General features: G+C 33.5%; 2 protein-coding genes and 2 pseudogenes across 3 annotated transcripts in view; 3 read left to right on the top strand and 1 right to left on the bottom strand.

Annotated features, from left to right (window-relative positions):
- LOC125843894 (8-hydroxygeraniol dehydrogenase-like) overlaps positions 1 to 19,225 on the bottom strand; it is a 74,096-nt pseudogene that overhangs the window by 20,899 nt on the left and 33,972 nt on the right.
- LOC125843865 (TMV resistance protein N-like) overlaps positions 1 to 19,225 on the top strand; it is a 367,653-nt gene that overhangs the window by 345,151 nt on the left and 3,277 nt on the right. The window lies entirely within an intron of this gene.
- The window catches only part of LOC125843895 (TMV resistance protein N-like), a 94,395-nt gene that overhangs the window by 73,638 nt on the left and 1,532 nt on the right, over positions 1 to 19,225 (top strand). Inside the window, exon 2 of the mRNA XM_049523118.1 lies at positions 17,832 to 18,344. Coding sequence (XP_049379075.1) covers positions 17,848 to 18,344 — 497 coding nt within the window. The 5' untranslated portion in view covers positions 17,832 to 17,847. The remainder of the gene's footprint in view (positions 1 to 17,831; positions 18,345 to 19,225) is intronic.
- Positions 8,272 to 11,767, top strand: LOC125843871 (TMV resistance protein N-like; annotated as a pseudogene).

Here is a 19,225-nt window from a genome sequence, read left to right as displayed (position 1 = left end):
AGCAAAAGTGCATACGAACGGCACATATTTCTTCTGTTTGTACATAACTAGATTCTTGTGGTGAGAGAGATTCTCGAAAGAACTTTGGAATCTGTGAGTGACAGCTCTTTTGGATCAGAATACCTAGTTTCACAATGAAATGAACTCACAGCTTTGCCTTTGCTGACGAATACCTTTCAAAAACCATTTGCAGATGAATGTGCGCAAAGCAAGAAAGTTGTGCCAAAACAGGTGAAGGAAAGAAGTCATGGAACCATCAGTAAGTCGCCTCACATCAGAAAGCACAAGCGGTCCAAAGGGGAACTATTTCCAGGAATATTTGAATGTAGCTCTAGTGGTAAGCAACTGTTTTTCCATTGGGATGTAGACTCTCAAATACTTTCTCTACCACTACCAAGTTCTACTGAAGAAGTGTAGTTATCTACTGCAAATCTACATGGTAGAAGTAGTTTGTATGAATATACTGCGGATGATCAAATCTAGCACGCGGATTAAATAGTTGAGAGCAACTACATCTTTTATTTCCGTCCAGTGTCTGGTACCCGGCATAGGGTTTCCAGTGTTGGAACCAATTGACTTAAGCCAGTTAAAAGTATCTTTGACAACCCCTTGTTATCCATCAGATGTTGTGCTTAAGGAAGCTGTGAAAAGGGAAATGATCCCTAATGTTTGATGGTAGATTTTAAATAGTTCCTTCATTATATAATTTTTGGTCCTTTAAGTTTGTCAAATGTTAATCCATAAAATATTTTTCAAACACTATTTGTTAGATATAAATGGGAACAATGGGGAAAATATTTAACTATATTTGTCAAGAAAGTCCCATCAGAAAAGATATGCAACACAAAAGACTAAACTTGACACTAAAAAGAAATATGGTAAATAACAAAAATTATACTAAAAAAGCTACACCATACTCCAGACATAAATTTAAAATAGGAAAACTATATAAATTATACCTCTAAATGTGAGTTTCTGCCAAATTTCATTTGTGTTAACATCTTCTTTGTATAGTGCTTTTGAAAGTCAAGTCGTCTGCTTTCGGTGACAAAGAAAACCATTATTAACATATTTTAGAATTTCAAGCTCACTTTTTCCATCCATAAATTAGTTTAATTAAGGAAAGGACCTTGTGATGTCATTTATGAAACTTGTTTTCTCTATTTCCACTAGAAAAATCAGTTTCCTTAGTAAGAACAATATTTTTTGAAACATTTTTGATCAATTTAAACATGAGAAAATCAAACATTTTTTGGAACAAATTTTCGTCCTTACCAAACACATTTTGATGGATGAAGACTTATTCAACCTGTTACTGCACATATTACTTCTTTTGACTAGTTGTCAGTGACAGAAATTTACTTGGATACTTTCTCTTCATATTATACTGTAACAAATTTTCTTTGCAGGTTCATCCACTCGTATTTTTTTTAGCTGTCCATTGTGTATGTATTACTGTGGAGTTCTGATGCAGGGTGGGTAGGTGGTTTTTGAAGGAATTTCTACTTTCTTTAATCAAAATAGACATAATACATAAATGTGCTCTTTAACTTGGCCTCATTTCACATTTATGCCCTTCAACTTTGGGTGTACACAAGTAGGCACTTGAACTTATATAAAGTTGAACAAGTAAACACATAAGTCCTACGTGGCATAAACCATGTAGGACACAAATTTCCATGTAGGACGCATGTGTGTTCAACTTTATGCAAGTTTAAGTGTCTACTTGTGCNCTAATATTTCTGTGTTCTGAATAGCAGCCTAATTCTTATTCTTCTGTGTTTCTGAATAGCAGCATTTGCCGTCTTTACGAGTGCTAGATCTCAGCAACTCAAAGCCTGATGCGAACACCAGATTTCACGAGGATGCCAAATTTGGAGTATTTATATCTAAGTAAATGTAAGAATCTTGAAGAGGTTCACCATTCCGTGGGAAGTTGCAGAAAACTCATTTAGTTACATTTGACTTATTGTTAACGCCTTAAGAGGTTTCCATGTGTTAATGTGGAATCTATTGAATATCTGCACCTAGATGATTGCCATAGTTTAGAGATTGGTGAAGCTAATTGTGTGCTGCTCAAAGATTGAAAGCTTGCCAGAAGAGATTGGTGATTTAGAAAACTTAAAGGAGCTTCATGCCAGAGATACTCTAATTTCACGGCTTCCGTCTTCCATCGTCCGCTTGAACAAGGTTAAATGTGAAGTGTCCTTTGTGTTCCCTGAGGTGAATGAAGGGTTACACTCATTGGAAGATCTGGATCTCAGTTACTGCAATTTAATAGATGGAGGGCTTCCGGAAGACATTGGATGCTTATCCTTGTTGAAAAATTGTATCTCAATAGAAATAACTTTAAGCATTTACCTCAAAGCATAGCCCAACTTAGTGCTCTTCAATCCTTGGACTTATCAGATTGCTACAAGCTGAAGGAGTTTCCAGGTTTCACGGGGATGCTAAACTTGAATACGTTGAAACTCAATTGCTGCAATTTAATAGATGGAGGACTTCCGGAAGACATTGGATGCTTATCCTCTTTGAAAGAGTTGAATCTCAGTGGAAATAGTTTTGGGTATTTGCCTCGAAGCATAGCCCATTTTGGTGCTCTTCGATCCTTGGACTTATCAGATTGCAAGAGGCTTACACAGCTGCCAGAATTTCCACAGCAATTACACACAATCGATGCAGATTGGATCTGTAATTAGTTGTTTCAGAATATCTCATTATTGCAGCATGACATCTCTGCTTCAGATTCCTTGTCACTAAGAGTGTTTATGAGTTTGGCGGAGAATATCCCAAGATGGTTCCACCATCAGGAAAATGGTTTTAGTATATCACTCAAATTGCCTGAAAATTGGTATGTAAGTGATAACTTCTTGGGATTTGCTTTATGTTACTCTGGCAAATTAATTTAACGCTGAAGCTCACTTGATTTGTTATGATGGGAGGCTGGTGACTCGTATCATCCAAAAAATTGCCTTATCCAACCATCCAGAATGTCCTGCAGAATCTGCTATGCATTTTTTCTTGATACTCTTGCTGGCTTATGGGATACATCCAAGGCAAATGAAAGAACACCGAATGACTATGGGCGCATTAGGTTATATTCCCCTGGAGAAAGGAAGGAGTTTGGACTTCGTTTGTTGTATAAAGATGAACCTATATAAGATTGAGGCCAGTTGCTCCTCTTCTCAGAAACAATGATGAACCAACACCAAGATGAAGCCAGTCTATTCAGAAACTTTGCAGCTCTTTCCCACAAGCCCAGGATATTTGCTTAAATATAGGTATATATACTAGTTTACTCACCCTTTTCAATGTGAATAACGGACTAGGCTTTCTCCTAAATAATTAATTATCATATTTGTTTTGAATTATCATGGTTTTTGAGCAGATGAATACTTCAATTGCTATTTCCTTTGTTCAAATTGGTTAAACCGGAGTCTTTTATAAGGACATATTTCTAAAATTCTTTGTCTTTGCTGTGTAATATTTGATCATGAATCCCCTGTAGTCGGCAAAAAATGGCATAGTTCTCAACTTAATTTGTAGATGCTTCTATATCAATATTAACTCCTCGAGTAAGGGAAACATTCTCTGAGTTCTTTGTCTTTGCTTATGTGCTGCATTAGTTACAGAACTAGTTTTTCCTCCGTGAAGTAAAATTTTGGTGGGTTTTTCAGGCCTGTGCAACTGCTGAGAAGTTTATGCGGCAGTTGCCATAGTTAACTAAGCAGGAGCAAGAGACTGAAGATGTTGATAAAGTGAGCACTCCAGATATAATTTATAGAACTAAACTTGAATAGCCATCTCATCCAAAAGAACCTACTCTCTTATGCTATCCATCAGAAACTGATGTTCATCATTTTACTTGCAAAACAACATTTTATGAGATAAACAAGTTGGAAAGAAAAGAAATAAATGTATTTTTTAAAATTAAAGTGACAGCTTGTGGAGTATACTGTGTCATTTTTTTGAGAAAAAAGTATACTGTGTCATCTTGCAACTTGCATCATATCTTGGTGCTCCGTCATAATTCATTTAGTGCAAGCCAATATTCTGTCTTCTTGAGTACTAAGTTCACATTTTGACTTCGTTGTATGATTTTCATGTGAAAAGATGTATCAGAGATATACGGATTTCACTTAGTTCATAGAGTAAAGGCAAAAGGTTGTTATTCTGTAAGGTATTCACTGATCCATGGGTTTAAAATTTATTAATATGTCATTTTAATGCATCTGTGAGACAATTGAGTACATACACGGTGAATTGCCTCACATCTTGCGAGTTGCATCATATCTTGGTGCTCCATCTGTATTCATTTTCTCTGCAAGCCATTATTCGCCTTTTTTAGTACCAAGTTTCAGAGTTTGAGTTCACTGTATGATATCTTTTTTTATCGTACTGTCTGTTGTTTCTTGTCGAAATTGAACTTGATAAAGTAATACTAACATCTATATCTTGATTACTCTTTTAAGTTTTTTTAGCAAGTTCTAGTTTTTCCGGATTTGGATTATTTTTGCTGTTCACAATGGGAACATGGTATTTTAGTGCAAAAGTGCATACGAACGGCACATATTTCCTCTGTTTGTACATAACTAGATTCATGTGGTGAGAGAGATTCTCGAAAGAACTTTGGAATCTGTGAGTGACAGCTCTTTTGGATCAGAATATCTAGTTTCACAATGAAATGAATTCACAGCTTTGCCTTTGCTGACGAATACCTTTCAAAAACCATTTGCAGATGAATGTGCGCGAAGCAAGAAAGTTGTGCCAAAACAGGTGAAGGAAAGAAGTCATGGAACCATCAGTAAGTCGCTTCACATCAGAAAGCACAAGCGGTCCAAAGGGGAACTATTTCCAGGACTATTCGAATGTAGCTCTAGTGGTAAGCAACTGTTCTTCCATTGGGATGTAGACTCTCAAATACTTTCTCTATCACTACCAAGTTCTACTGAAGAAGTGTAGTTATCTACTGCAAATCTACATGGTAGAAGTAGTTTGTATGAATACACGGATGATCAAATCTAGCACGCCGATTAAGTAGTTGAGAGCAACTACATCTTTTATTTCCATCCAGTGTCAGGTACCCATCATAGGTTTCCAGTTAATGTAGTTTAAATGCCAGCTTGTTGGAACCGATTGACTTAAGCCAGTTAAAAGTATCTTTGACAACCCCTTGTTATCCATCAGATGTTGTGCTTTAGGAAGTTGTGAAAAGGGAAAATGAACAGATGATCCCTTATGTTTGATGGTAGGTTTTAAATAGTTCCTTCAGTATGTAGTTTTTGGTCCTTTAAGTTTGTCAAATGTTAATCCATAAAATATTTTTCGAACACTATTTGTTAGATATAAACGGGAACAATGGGGAAAATATTTAACTATATTTGTCAAGAAAGTCCCATCAGAAAAGATATGCAACACAAAACACTAAACTTGACACAAAAGAAATATGGTAAATAACAAAAATTATACTAAAAAAGCTACACCATACTCCAGACATAAATTTAAAATAGGAAAACTATATAAATTATACCTCTAAATGTGAGTTTCTACAAATTTCGTTTGTGTTAACATCTTGTTTGTATAGTGCTTTTGAAAGTCAAGTCGTCTGCTTTCGGTGACAAGAAAACTATTATTAACATATTTTAGAATTTCAAGCTCACTTTTCCATCCATTAATTAATTTAATTAAGGAAAGGACCTTCTCTTTCACTTTTTTCTTTCTCACTAACTTTCCTTCTTCCTTTTATTAAAGTCGGTGGCTCAACATGGATTCAATAATTAATTGTGCCTGCATTCAAAGAGATAGATAATTTTATTTTTTTTTTTATAATCGGTGTGAAATGTCATTTATGAAACTTGTTTTCTCTATTTTCACTAGAAAAATCTGTTTCCTTAAATTTAAGTACCTTATTTTTAGTAAGAACAATATTTTTTGAAACATTTTTGATCAATTTAAACATGAGAAAATCAAACATTTTTTGGAACAAATTTTTGACCTTACCAAACACATTTTGATGGATGAAGACTTTTTCAACCTGTTACAGCGCATATTACTTCTTTTGACTAGTTGTCAGTGACAGAGAAATCTACTTGGATACTTTCTCTTCATATTATACTGTAACAAATTTTCTTTGCAGCTTCATCCACTTGTATTTTTTTAGCTGTCCATTGTGTATGTATTACTGTGGAGTTCTGATGCAGGGTGGGTAGGTGGTTTTTGAAGGAATTTTCTACTTTCTTTAATCAAAATAGACATAATACATAAATGTGCCATTTAACTTGGCCTCATTTCACATTTATGCCCTTCAACTTTGGATGTGCACAAGTAGGCACTTGAACTTGTATAAAGTTGAACAAGTAGACACATAAGTCCTATGTGACATAAACCATGTAGGACACAAATTTCCATGTAGGACGCATGTGTTTATTTGTTCAACTTTATGCAAGTTTAAGTGTCTACTTGTGCACACTCAAAGTTGAAGGACATAAATGTGAGTTGAGGCCAAGTTAAAGGGCATATTTATGTATTATGCCATTAAAATAACCACAAACTGTTGTGTTTTTAGTTTGGCATAATACATAAATTGGACCCTAAACTTGGCTTCGAATTTTAAGTATGACCTCTAACTTTCAAAGTGCACAAGTAGGCACTTCAACTATCCAATTCTTAAACAAAAAAACACGCGAATCCAACCTGATATAACGCGTGATTGAGACGCAATTCAGGCGCGTCAGGGGTATTTTTTGAGGCCCACAACAGTAAAAAAAAAAAAAGCGAAAATGACAATTTTACCCTTAATGAATCCCTTTTAAATAAATCTTTATTTTTTTCAAATCAAAATCCCATTTTTCTTCTTCTTCTTCCTAATTCTAGTACTCAAGCTTTTTTTCTCTTTTTGTGCACAATTTCTGGTCGTTTTTTATGTAATGGCTTCTAATTTTTTTTGTCATTGTGTAAAAAGAGCTATAATGAAGATTTCTTGGTCTGCAAATAATTCAGGTATAAAAAAAGTGAATTTACATTCATGGTGACAGCTTCTATCAAAAAGAAACTTTCAAAAAGCAAAGATTAACATAACCAGACTAAATTGAGGAAGAACAACACATAAACATCCAAAAGATAAGAACTTTGACCACAAATCTTCACAATTTTACTTTGATTTGCAAAGAAATTAGGGGTAGGGCTCCGCTGATGTTGAGTGAAAATCGAGCAAATTGGGAAAAGAAAATACGACCCTACCCTTTTGTATTTTAATTTCTTTTTTTTTAATTATAAAATACGTGTAATTTTTTAATTACGTGGCAGCCACTGAGTGGCTCAATAAGCGACGTAGGAGCGTTTGTATATCACACAACTTGGCTATTGGATTCGCGGGTTGTTTTGTTTAAGAGTTGGATAGTTAAAGTGCCTAATTGTGCACTATGAAAGTTAGAGGTCATACTTAAAATTTGAAGCCAAGTTTAAGGTCCAATATATATGTATTATGCCTTTTAGTTTTTTAGCTTTCGTCCACCTCCATTCTTTCTTTATAGTTGTTGATTCTTCTTTCAAGTAGGGCCATGTGATTCACTTTTTCTTTCTCACCAACTTTCCTCTTCTTCCTTTTTTTTTAAAAAAAAAGGAATTTCCTCATTACAGCTTGTTCAAAAAGTGGTGTATAATCGCCTGATAAATGGTGCGTATTTCCCTTTTTGTTAACATATTGGTTTTTATTTCCAAGCTTAATGAAGTTATCATGACATTTGTAAATAGCTCCAGAAAACTCACAATCAATTGGACGTAAGCGATGTTTAGCATCTGAGCAACTAACTATGATCTCTTCTTTAATAAATTACAGTTGTTGAATTAACATATTTTATAATTTTAATAAATTCTTTTCCAAAGAAATGATTCAAGTAGGACCCATGTTTTTGAAGTCAAGTCGTCTGCTTAAAGAAAAGGGCCATGTGATTGATTCACTTTTTTCTTTTTCCCCAAATAATTCTATGACAGTTTTTGAGTAGAGCATTAGTAATTCACAGAAACATTTCTCTTTCATTTTCTTTCTGTTTCTTTATGTTGTAAATATCACACAATTTGTGTTCTCTTTTTTCAGATCAACAGCCATGGCATCTTCTTCGTCTTCTGCAAGTGATTTACGATACTGTCCTCGATGGAAGTATGATGTCTTTCTTACTTTTAGAGGTGCCGACTCTCGGAACACGTTTACGAGTCACTTGTACGAAGGTTTGAAAAATAGGGGAATATTCACCTTTCAAGATGATGAAAGCCTACAGAATGGCGATTCCATCGCAGAAGAACTCTTGAAAGCTATTGAAGAGTCTCAAGTTGCCCTTGCCATTTTCTCAAAGAATTATGCTACTTCGAGGTGGTGCTTAAATGAACTAGTGAAGATCATGGAATGCAAGAATGAAAATGGCCAATTAGTCATACCAATCTTCTATGATGTGGATCCATCGCATGTTCGAAACCAAAGTGAGAGCTTTGGAGAAGCATTTGCCAAACACGAATCGAGGTATAAGAATGATGTTGAGGGGATAAAGATGGTGCAAGGATGGAGAACTGCCCTAACTGTTGCCGCAAATCTAAAAGGATACGATATCCGCAACGAGTGAGTTAAAAACACATGAATTGAAATTGAAGGAATAATTTATGAAGACTACATACACATACTATTCTGTACCTCAAAAATTAGGCGAACAGAATCTTAAATAAATTTTTCATATTTTCTAAAAAAGAATGTTGGTTGATTATATATTTCTATCAGTAAGAAGGGATAGTTCCTATCAATGACATTGTTAGGAGGATAATATTTTGATTGATTCTTTTAGAGTTTGATTTACATGCATAGTCTTTTTTATCACAATATGGACTCTTCTGTGTAATATACTTCTTATTCTTGACCTTTTTTTTTACCTGTATATATCAATATTCTTATTTTTTGTAGGATTGAATCGGACTATATTCAGCATATTGTTGACCAAATTTCTGTATTATGCAAGGGTTCTTTATCTTATATGACAAGTCTTGTGGGAATAAATACTCATTTAAAGAATATAAGATCCCTACTAGCAGAGTTACAAATGAGTGGCGTTCTAATTGTGGGAATCTGGGGCATGCCGGGAGTAGGTAAAACGACAATAGCAAGAGCCATTTTTGATACACTCTCGTATCAATTTGAAGCTGTTTGTTTCCTTGCGGATATCAAAGAAAACAAATGTGGAATGCATTTCTTGCAAAATATCCTTCTCTCTGAGTTGTTGAAGGAAAAAGTTAATTACGTGAATAATAAGGAGGACGGGAGGAGACTGCTGGCTCGTAGGCTTCGTTTTAAGAAGGTTTTGGTTGTGCTTGATGACATAGACCACATAGATCAATTGGATTACCTAGCAGGGAATCTTGGTTGGTTTGGAAATGGTAGTAGGATTATTGCAACAACTAGAGATAAGCACCTAATAGGGAAGAATGTAGTGTATGAAATGCCTACACTAAATGAACATGATGCTATTCAGTTGTTTGAACAATATGCTTTCAAAGAAGAAGTTTCAGATGAGTGTTTTAAGGAGTTGACGTTGGAGGTAGTAAGTCGTGCTAAAGGCCTTCCTTTAGCCCTGAAAGTGTTTGGTTCTTTTTTTCATAAAAGGGATATAATTGAGTGGAGAAGTGCTATAAAGCAAATAAAAAACAATCCTAATTCAGAAATTGTTGAAACGCTCAAAATAAGTTATGATGGATTAGATACCATACAACAAGATATATTTCTAGATATAGCATGCTTCTTACGAGGGAGAAGAAAAGATTACGTCATGCAAATCCTTGAGAGCTGTGATTTTGGGGCTGATATAGGATTGAGTGTCCTAATTGACAAATCTCTCGTGTTCATCTCTGGAAACAATACAATTGAAATGCATGACTTAATACAAGATATGGGTAAATATGTGGTGAAGAAGCAGAAGGACCCAGGGGAACGTAGCAGATTATGGCTCACCAAAGATTTCGAAGAAGTGATGATCAACAATACGGTAAGTAGGATACACAACGCAATAATATTTAATTTCTATTTCCATACTCCAAAGACATATAAGGTAGACTACTGATCTTGTTTTCCAGGGGACCAAGGCGGTGGAAGCAATTTGGGTTCCTAATTTTAATAAACCACGCTTTAGCAAAGAGGCCATGACAATAATGCAAAGGCTTAGGATATTATGCATACATGATTCTAATTGCCTGGATGGCTCCGTTGAGTATTTGCCCAATAACTTGCGTTGGTTTGTCTGGAATAACTATCCTTGTGAGTCATTGCCAGAAAATTTTGAACCCCAAAAGCTTGTTCATCTTGATCTCAGCTTAAGCTCGCTGTGTCATTTGTGGACGGAAACAAAGGTATAACTGAAAAATGTTACTTACTAATTCCAAAAACTCAACTTGATTCTTTCACCTGGCTATTCTTGTTTTTTGTCTCATTCTTTCTATGTTCTGAATAACAGCATTTGCCGTTTCTACAAAAGCTAGATCTCAGAGACTCTAGAAGCCTAATGCAAACACCGGATTTCACATGGATGCCAAATTTGAAGTATTTGGATTTGTCATATTGTAGGAATCTTGAGTCGGTTCATCATTCCCTGGGATATTCCAAAGAACTCATTGAGTTAAATTTGTATAATTGTGGACGCCTTAACAGGTTTCCTTGTGTTAACGTGGAATCTCTTATTTATATGGATCTGGAATTTTGCTCTAGTTTAGAGAAACTTCCAGAAATCATCGGAAGAATGAAGCCGGAGTTAAAGATTAAGGCAGGACTCTCTGGGATAAGGGACTGCCCATAGTGATAATGCTCGATTGAGAAACCGAATTAGAACTAGAACTTACAGATATCTCTGTTCAGACCCTTTTTCCGGAACCATTAAGTGTGAGTTCTTCATTTAACCATTAAGTTAAAGAGCTTGTTTTACTCCATCAAATAAACCGGATTACACGTAGAACTTACAGATATCTCTGTTTTAAATACATATATTTCTCTTGTTATGGCAGGGAAAAAGATGCAGCACAGAGTGAGACAGCAGAGGAAGCTGGAGTACGAGGTGAAGTTGAGGTTCATTTCCCTCGTGATCTCTTTCAGTTCTCCTTATGCTTCTTTTGATGGAAATGTGAAACATAAGAAACCTAATTTTGTTTTGACTTATCTATTACATCAGATAAAATATGTTACCATTATCAAAAACATCTCTCTTGTTATGGTTAGAGAGTTGGGTAAAAGATAAATAATCGATGTGAGACAGTGAAGAAAGCTTGAGTACGAGGTGAAGTTGAGGCTCTTTCTCCCCCGTGAAGGTGAAAATAAGCAACAAAGTCTTTCTGTTAACTTGCCTCTTATATCAGAAGTTGAAGGCTCGTGATTTTTCTTGTTTCTTGAAAAATATTGACTGCTAGATTAATATACCAAATGCTACTTACTAGCCCTTTCCTCTCAAAACTGTTTGCGCCAATTCATGGTTAGATGTGATGTCAAATTAAGAATATATGATCTTTTTTATCTTACATGATGAAGCCAGTTGCTCGTCTTCTAATGTTTGTGCGAGCTGTGTCTTTGAGAATCTCCCTTTTTATGTAATCCTCTCCTTCTATCAGCTACAAAGTGTTTAAATGTAAGTATCTCTCTTGTCATGGCAGGGAAGTTGGGAGTAAGATGAAACAATCAAAGATGCAGCACAACGTGAGACGGTGGGGGAAGCTGGAGTGAAGTTGAGGTTCGTCTCCCTCGTGATCTATTTCAGTTCTCTTATACTTCTTTTGAAGGAAAATGTGAATCTGAAGCAACAAGATTAGTCATAGTATGTAGAGCTGTTCTTAATCAACTTCTCATTCGATACAATCTTCAAGGGAGAAAGTGAGAGAGGGAAAATGTCTGTATGGAGTATGCCTGGAAATTTTAAAGCAGCTAGTGTAACATTAGATTAGGTCACACAGATCATCGTTTTCTTTTGTCACAAGATTGAGTAGCTCACAAGTTATTATTATATATTTTATCTAACAAAAATTTATGTATATGAAGGTATTGAATATCGTTGGAGTCGTGGATGTTGTCTACAGAGAAGGGACTCATCGAGCTGCAACGATACAGTAAGGAGTGCACAACTCTCACTATTTAATTACATTTAACTACTCAAATCTAAGGAGCTGTCTATTGTCTAGATTGTTAACTTGAATCTTTATGAAAGCGATAAGTAACGTCTATGTTTTACTGTATGCAGTGCAAACTTGGAGTTTCGCGTAACACTGCATATGAAGGGCACATATTTCCTCTTCCTGAGAAAGAGATTTGCGAAAGAACTTGTGTATGCAATAATCCATTCTCTTATATATTAGTAAAGGTGACACGACATCTCTCTTACACCAACTAATGGAGCAAAGGGAACTATTTCCAGGAATCAAACGTATTCCACTGGAATTGTGTGAATTAGAATCAGAGTTGTCAAAATAGATGAACATGCATATCTTTTGCTATCAGAAACATTGAATTATGATATTGAATTTTCTCCTGTTTATTAATTATTCATCTTGCTGGTAAAAGGAACTAAATCACCTCTTTTTTATAGCAAATTTATCAATAGACAAAGTGTCTTAACAGTCTTTTATTAAAAATAAAAAAGATATCAATAAGAATAAGTTACTAGTAAGAGGGGCTAGGCATAGGGGCCCATATCGCCTTTAAATAGACGTATTCGATAAATCGATCAATTATTTAACCTATTTTGCCCTTGTAAATAGCAACTTGGGCTGTTGTTCGGGCTATTAATCTTTTCAGTTTATAAAGACAAATAAATATGACAACTTGGCTCAAGAAAAAAAACTTTCAACAATATCCTCTATAATTGCACTTGGTGAATTTTTTTCACATGCATAATTTTAGTAACAAAATCAAAGTCTTATGTTAATGTTTTGACTCACAACAATAAAAATCTTTAAAGACTAACAAAATCATATGAGATTTCAGTATAATTTTTCATGTCATCCTTTAATGCAACATGCATTTTATTTTGTAATTTTAATTCTCGATAAAATTTAAATTATCATAATTTGATTTTTTTTTTTCATATGCATTCAATTGATTTAGATAATATAATAAAGCATAAGAGAAACTGGGCATCGAGTTTAAAAAAATTTGACAAAAAGAAAAGAAAATTTTGGAGGAGAAGATCTAAAACAAATCTTAGTCATAATTATGATTATAAATTATTTCATTAAGAACAAAAAGAGAATTAAAAATTAAAATTGTTTCTAATAAATAGAGAAGTAATATTCTTTTTGAAATAATCTAAAAAGAAAATGTATAACATAAATTGAAATGGAAAAAAGTAATATTTTTATGTTTAAAATAAAAAAGAGGGAAAAAGAAGTCGACAAAACACAAATTCTAATATTAGCAATGTTGCACTAGAAAAAAGTGGTACATAAAAAAAGTAAAATCAAAATGTTATTTCCAGAATCGAACCCGCATACCTGGGGTGATACACTAAGCCTGCCACAAATGGTACCATGCGCTCCATTTGTTTTATGGGTGGCAAGTTTATCATTTATCATATATATTATACATATATACATATATAAACATAATTTCAATCGATGTCGCTGGGTGCCGTGGCACCCCCACATATATACTTAGGTCCGCCCCTGCCTAGGCATACGTACCTTACCAATCCTAATAAGATATTGCCTCAGATAAAATTTCAACTTGAACATCATACCAATTTTATTGATATCCATTAAAACTCACTTTAGAATCAAAATATTTTTTAGTCGAAAATAAATTAATGAATAAAAATAATCTAAAATAGAAAGACGTAAAATGAAACTTACCTAACAAATTGTGGGTCTTGTTTATTTGAAACTGTAAGGTAATGTCCTAGAAATTTCTTTGTGGCTGACCAATCATGAAAAGTAGAGTTCATTGTATTGAAGATAAATAACCGGTCAAAAAACTTATTTTAATAAATATGTACATTAGTAGAAGTAAGTAGGAAATTTCTTAGAAACTTTAATGCAATATGCACATAATGGACCACTAAAAGTACAAGCAAATAAAGGTGGAAAGAAAAAACGAGAGTAATTTTTATGTCACCGACAACACGACTTGACTTCATCAATTCATTGCGAAGTCAAGTCTAATTCACTTTATAGTTTATAGTTTTTACCATAAATACTAATTCACTTAATTGTTTGAAATAATTACATAGTGTTTTGCTAATTAATAATTTGCACCAAATTTCAAGTCAGATACACTATTCTTTTAGATATCAAGTCAAATACATGTATTAAAGATACTAGATACATTCTGAAATACAAATAGGTCCAATTTTTCTTTGTGCAGATGGATAGTGGGTCCATAGCCATAAATGAGAAGAATTAAATAATTACTAGCAATTATTACTCCTTATTATTAAGTCAACCTTATTTGCTAATTAAATTAACAACATTGATATATCGAGGAGTAATAGAAATTTAAGAGATGGTGAAACGTACTCATATATATTTGACTGTGATAGATTCAAATCAGTAATAAATACTATATGGTTAAAACCCCATTGGATTTGTGGAGCCGAAATTTCTACGAACATATTTTTTTTTATTTTTGGTTTTTTTATTCGGTATTCGATACCCGCATTGAAGCTTGACTATTCTGAATTCGTGTCACGGAGGGCTCATTTGGAGGAAAGCGCTCCCTACCAAGGATTTTTTAATATCCAGGATTCAAATCCGAAATCTCTGATTAAGTGAGGAGCAGTCCCATCCGCTCCATCACATATTTTGGTGGACTTTTAGAATGTATGGTAAAAAATTACACTAGACACAAAAAGTTTTTTTGAAAAAATATCAATAATTACATCTTCCATTCCAATGGAGTTTTTAAAGTCAAAGTCGTCTTTGCTTTCTGTAAAATTAAAGACAAATTTCAATCAATTTTTGGCAGAGAAGATAAAGGGAGGTTGGTGTTTGTACTTGTGGAGCAATAAATTCCGTGGCGGAGTTAGGAATTTAGCGAAAGGTGTGCAAATATTTTTCTTAGTTAGGTTAAGGGTGTAAAAAATTAAATATACACTTGTAATAATAAAATACTCCCTCCGTCCACAATTAATTGTCATGGTTTCCTTTTATAGAGTTAAACAATAAGAACTTTGACCAACATTTTACGATGTATATTTTCATCATATTGATATGCAAAAAATTGCAACTTATAGTACTTTTCGTATAGTTTTTGAATATCTAATTTTTTGAAAAAAAATATCGAATTAACGTAATCTAATTTAACTTTAAAAATTAGTTAAATTGACTTTCGAAAAGCGCAACATGACAAATAAAAATGGACAGAGGGAGTAATATTTAATCTTGATATACCACTTAATTTTCTAGCGATGTGTGTGCACCAAACCACCCCTTAATTTTCTAGTGATGTGTGTGCACCAAACCACCCTTCACCTAAAGTGGCTCCGCCCATTACAATAATTCCATTTAACTTCTCCTAAAATTTTCTTTCTTCTCATTTCGGATACTCTTTTTTTTTTAAGCTTCATCCGCTTGTACTTTTAGCTGTCCATTTTGTAGTCTAGAGCATAAAGGGCAAGTTTTTTTTTTTGCCAAAATTCCAAAAGGACAACAAAAAAATTAAAGAGCAAAGGGGTAAAGGCACATGATCCATAACCCAAATTTTTTAACGCGGTTAACAATGTAAAAAGAAAGGCACGTGTGAGGCCACGCCTTGTAAGGCGCATGGCTCTCACAACTAGTGGCGGAGATGGAAACTTTATTAAGGGTGTCCAAAAATAATGGTGTGTGACTGTCAAAATAAAATTTTAAAAAAATATTGTGCTATTTGGGTTCAAACCCGAAAACTCCATCATTCAATTGGACACTCATTACCACTGTGCCAAAGTCATAGCTTTTATCAAGGGTGTCCAGCTTTAAATATATATCCTTTAAATGTAGAATTTGACATATATATATACAACGTAATTTTCGAAGAAGGGTGTCCAACTTTAAATATATATATCAATATGATCAAATAATACATTTCAAAATGTTAATCAAAGTCCATATGGTTTGACTCTAAACAAAAAACTATGACAAGTAAATAGGAACAGAGGGAGTAAATTAAAAAATGGTAATGCTAAATTGCCAGAAAATTTGGTCAGAAATTTTAAAAGTCTATAATATCTTTTTTATTTTAAATAAACTAATCTTTTTTTTATTTTTTTTAATTAAAAGGTATTAAAGTTAAAAGGGTAAAAATGTTCAAAAAAAGTAAAATAACATAATGTGAAATATGTTATTTTACCATTCTGGCCAAATTCTGGTCAAATTTTCTGGCCAAAAGGATTTTTCCTATGTGTATATTTACTCTACTAAACACACCCCAAATCCTAAATTTGGTGTTTTGTGCTCCATCTCACACCAATTTTTACACCAAATTTTGTGTGTGAATAGTGTTACATTTGGTGTAACACTATTCATCACACCAATTCACTTTTTGAATATTTTAATATTATTTCATTATACAAACTTTTAATTAAACATTATATAAATTGTATGTTTTGATTAAATCTCTTGTATATTTAACTATTTTTTATGTAATATTTTTATACTATTAATTTTAGATATAAAATTTAGTTTTTTTATAAATTAATTTTTCTATATATGACTTTTTTTAAAAATTAAATTTATGTTAATTCTACTATAAATTATAATTGGATGTAACTACAAATAACCTTCACAAAAATTAAAAATGCAAACATATAAATTTTTAAACAAATAATACAATGTACTTAAAAATAACCAAAAATAATAAACATTCAACAAAATAGTAATTGACATTCACTATGAATTATATATGGTTAATGTTTTAGAAAGAATTTGTTTTATGAAATAAGAAATAATAATATAATAATGAAGAGAGAGAAAAATATTCCTTTTTAGTGTAAAATTTGGTGTAGTGGTTGAAGTTGATTACACAAAAAATAATGCATACCAAATTTGATGTAAAATTTTGTGTTTGGGTTGGAGATGCCCTTAGCCCCTTTGGCCTTTTTCATTTTTTATTGTCCTTTTGCAAGTTGGGTGACCTTTTCCCAATTTTTGTGTGGAAGGCGTGAAGAAATTTCCTACTACTTACTATGGTGAGCAATATTCAATTATAAATGTACTAGTTGACTAGCTACTGGGAGTGGAAGGTGAAGATACTTTTAAAACAATTACGAGTTTCTTGTACGAACTTTCAACAAGGAGGAGAGTAATCACCTTTTAAATGATCAGAGTTAATAGTAGGGAAAATAGTCAGAAAAATATTCCAACTTTGGCCGAAATTGTTGTCATGATACCAAATTTTATGGAGGACCTTTTACCCATGTACTATTTAATAATGTATTTTGAAGGTATATATGTGCCCACGTGGACACATTACTATTTAAAATGATGCAATATTTATGATGTCCACGTAGGCACATATATACCTTTAAAATACACTACTAAATAGTACATGGGGTAAAAGGTTCTTCCAATAGTAATAGTAATATGGTCCAATTTTTCTTTGTGCCGATGAATTGTGGGTCCATAACCATAAATGATCTACAGAGAAGCAATAGAAATTCAAATTAGTAGAAAAATAATATGTATGGCTAACACTGTCGGTATAATTAATGCGTTAACTAAGTAGACATAAAGAAATTTCCTATTAATATTATATTAGTTGACTGCCATGTTTATTTCTTCTTTCCTCTAGATAACTAATTTGTTCATCAATTGATCTCATCCGATCCATACACTTTAGTTTTTCTTTTCAGACAATTAATTGAATCTATGGCATCATCTTCTTCTTGTGCGAGTAATTCACAGAACTGTCCTCGATGCAAGTACGGTGTCTTTGTATGTTTCAGAGGAAAAGATACCCGGAATAATTTTACGAGTCACTTGTGCAAAGGTTTTAAAAATAGGGGAATAACCACCTTTCTAGATGATGAAAGTCTAGTGGCTGGCGATTCCATCTCAGAAGAACTCGTGCAAGCGATAGAAGAGTCTCAAGTTGTTGTAATCGTTTTCTCAAAGAATTATGCTACGTCAAAGTGGTGCTTGAATGAACTAGTGAAGATTATGAAAGCAAATGGACAAACAGTTATACCGATCTTCTATTATGTGGATCCATCACATGTTCGACACCAAAGTGAGAGCTTTGCAGAAGCATTTGCCAAACACGAATCGAGGTATAAGGATGATGTTGAGGGGATGCAGAAGGTTCAAGGATGGAGGAATGCCCTAACTGCTGCCGCAGATCTAAAAGGATATGATATTCATGACGGGTGAGTTGGAAACAAATAATTGCTTTTGATGAAAAAAAATAACAATATGTTTCTATATATTATCCTGAACTATAATGTTTCCTATTTAATACGCTCTTGAACATTAAAATTATGAAATTACTTTCTAATACTTGACTTCCTCACATTGTCTACAATCAATCTCTAATTTATGTAGGATTAATCAATCGATGGAAATTGATCAGATCGTCGACCACATCTCTTCCAAACTTTGCAAGAGTGCTTGTTGTTTATCTGATTTGCAAGATGTTGTGGGAATAAATTCTCATTTAGAGGAACTAGAATCCCTACTTCAAATAGAAATCAATAATGTTCGGATTGTAGGAATCTGGGGAACAGGCGGAATCGGTAAAACAACAATAGCAAATGCCATCTTTGATACTCTATCTAATCAATTTGAAGCAGCTTGTTTTCTTGCGAATGTTAAAGAAAATGCAAAAAAGAATCAACTGCATTCTTTACAAAATACCCTTCTCTCTGTACTGTTAAGAAAAAAAGATGATTACGTCAATAATGAGTCTAATGGGAAGCGCGTGATTAAGAACAGACTTTGTTCTATGAAGGTGTTGATTGTGCTTGATGACATAGATCATGGTGATCATTTGGAGTATTTAGCAGGTGATGTTGATTGGTTTGGTAATGGAAGCAGAGTTATTGTAACAACTAGAAATAGAAAATTGATAGAAAATAATGATGCAATATATGAAGTGCAGACACTACCTGATGATGAAGCTATGCAATTGTTCAATCAATATGCTTTCAAAAAAGAAGTTCCAGATGAGTGTTTTAAGAAGTTATCGTTGGAGGTAGTAAATCAGGCTAAAGGCCTTCCTTTAGCCATCAAGGTGTGGGGTTCTATGTTG

This window comes from Solanum stenotomum, chromosome 11 (assembly GCF_019186545.1).
Source record: "Solanum stenotomum isolate F172 chromosome 11, ASM1918654v1, whole genome shotgun sequence".
Taxonomy (NCBI): Eukaryota; Viridiplantae; Streptophyta; class Magnoliopsida; order Solanales; family Solanaceae; genus Solanum; species Solanum stenotomum.
Note: the sequence above shows the minus strand (reverse complement) of the source record. Positions and strands in the feature narration are given on the sequence as shown.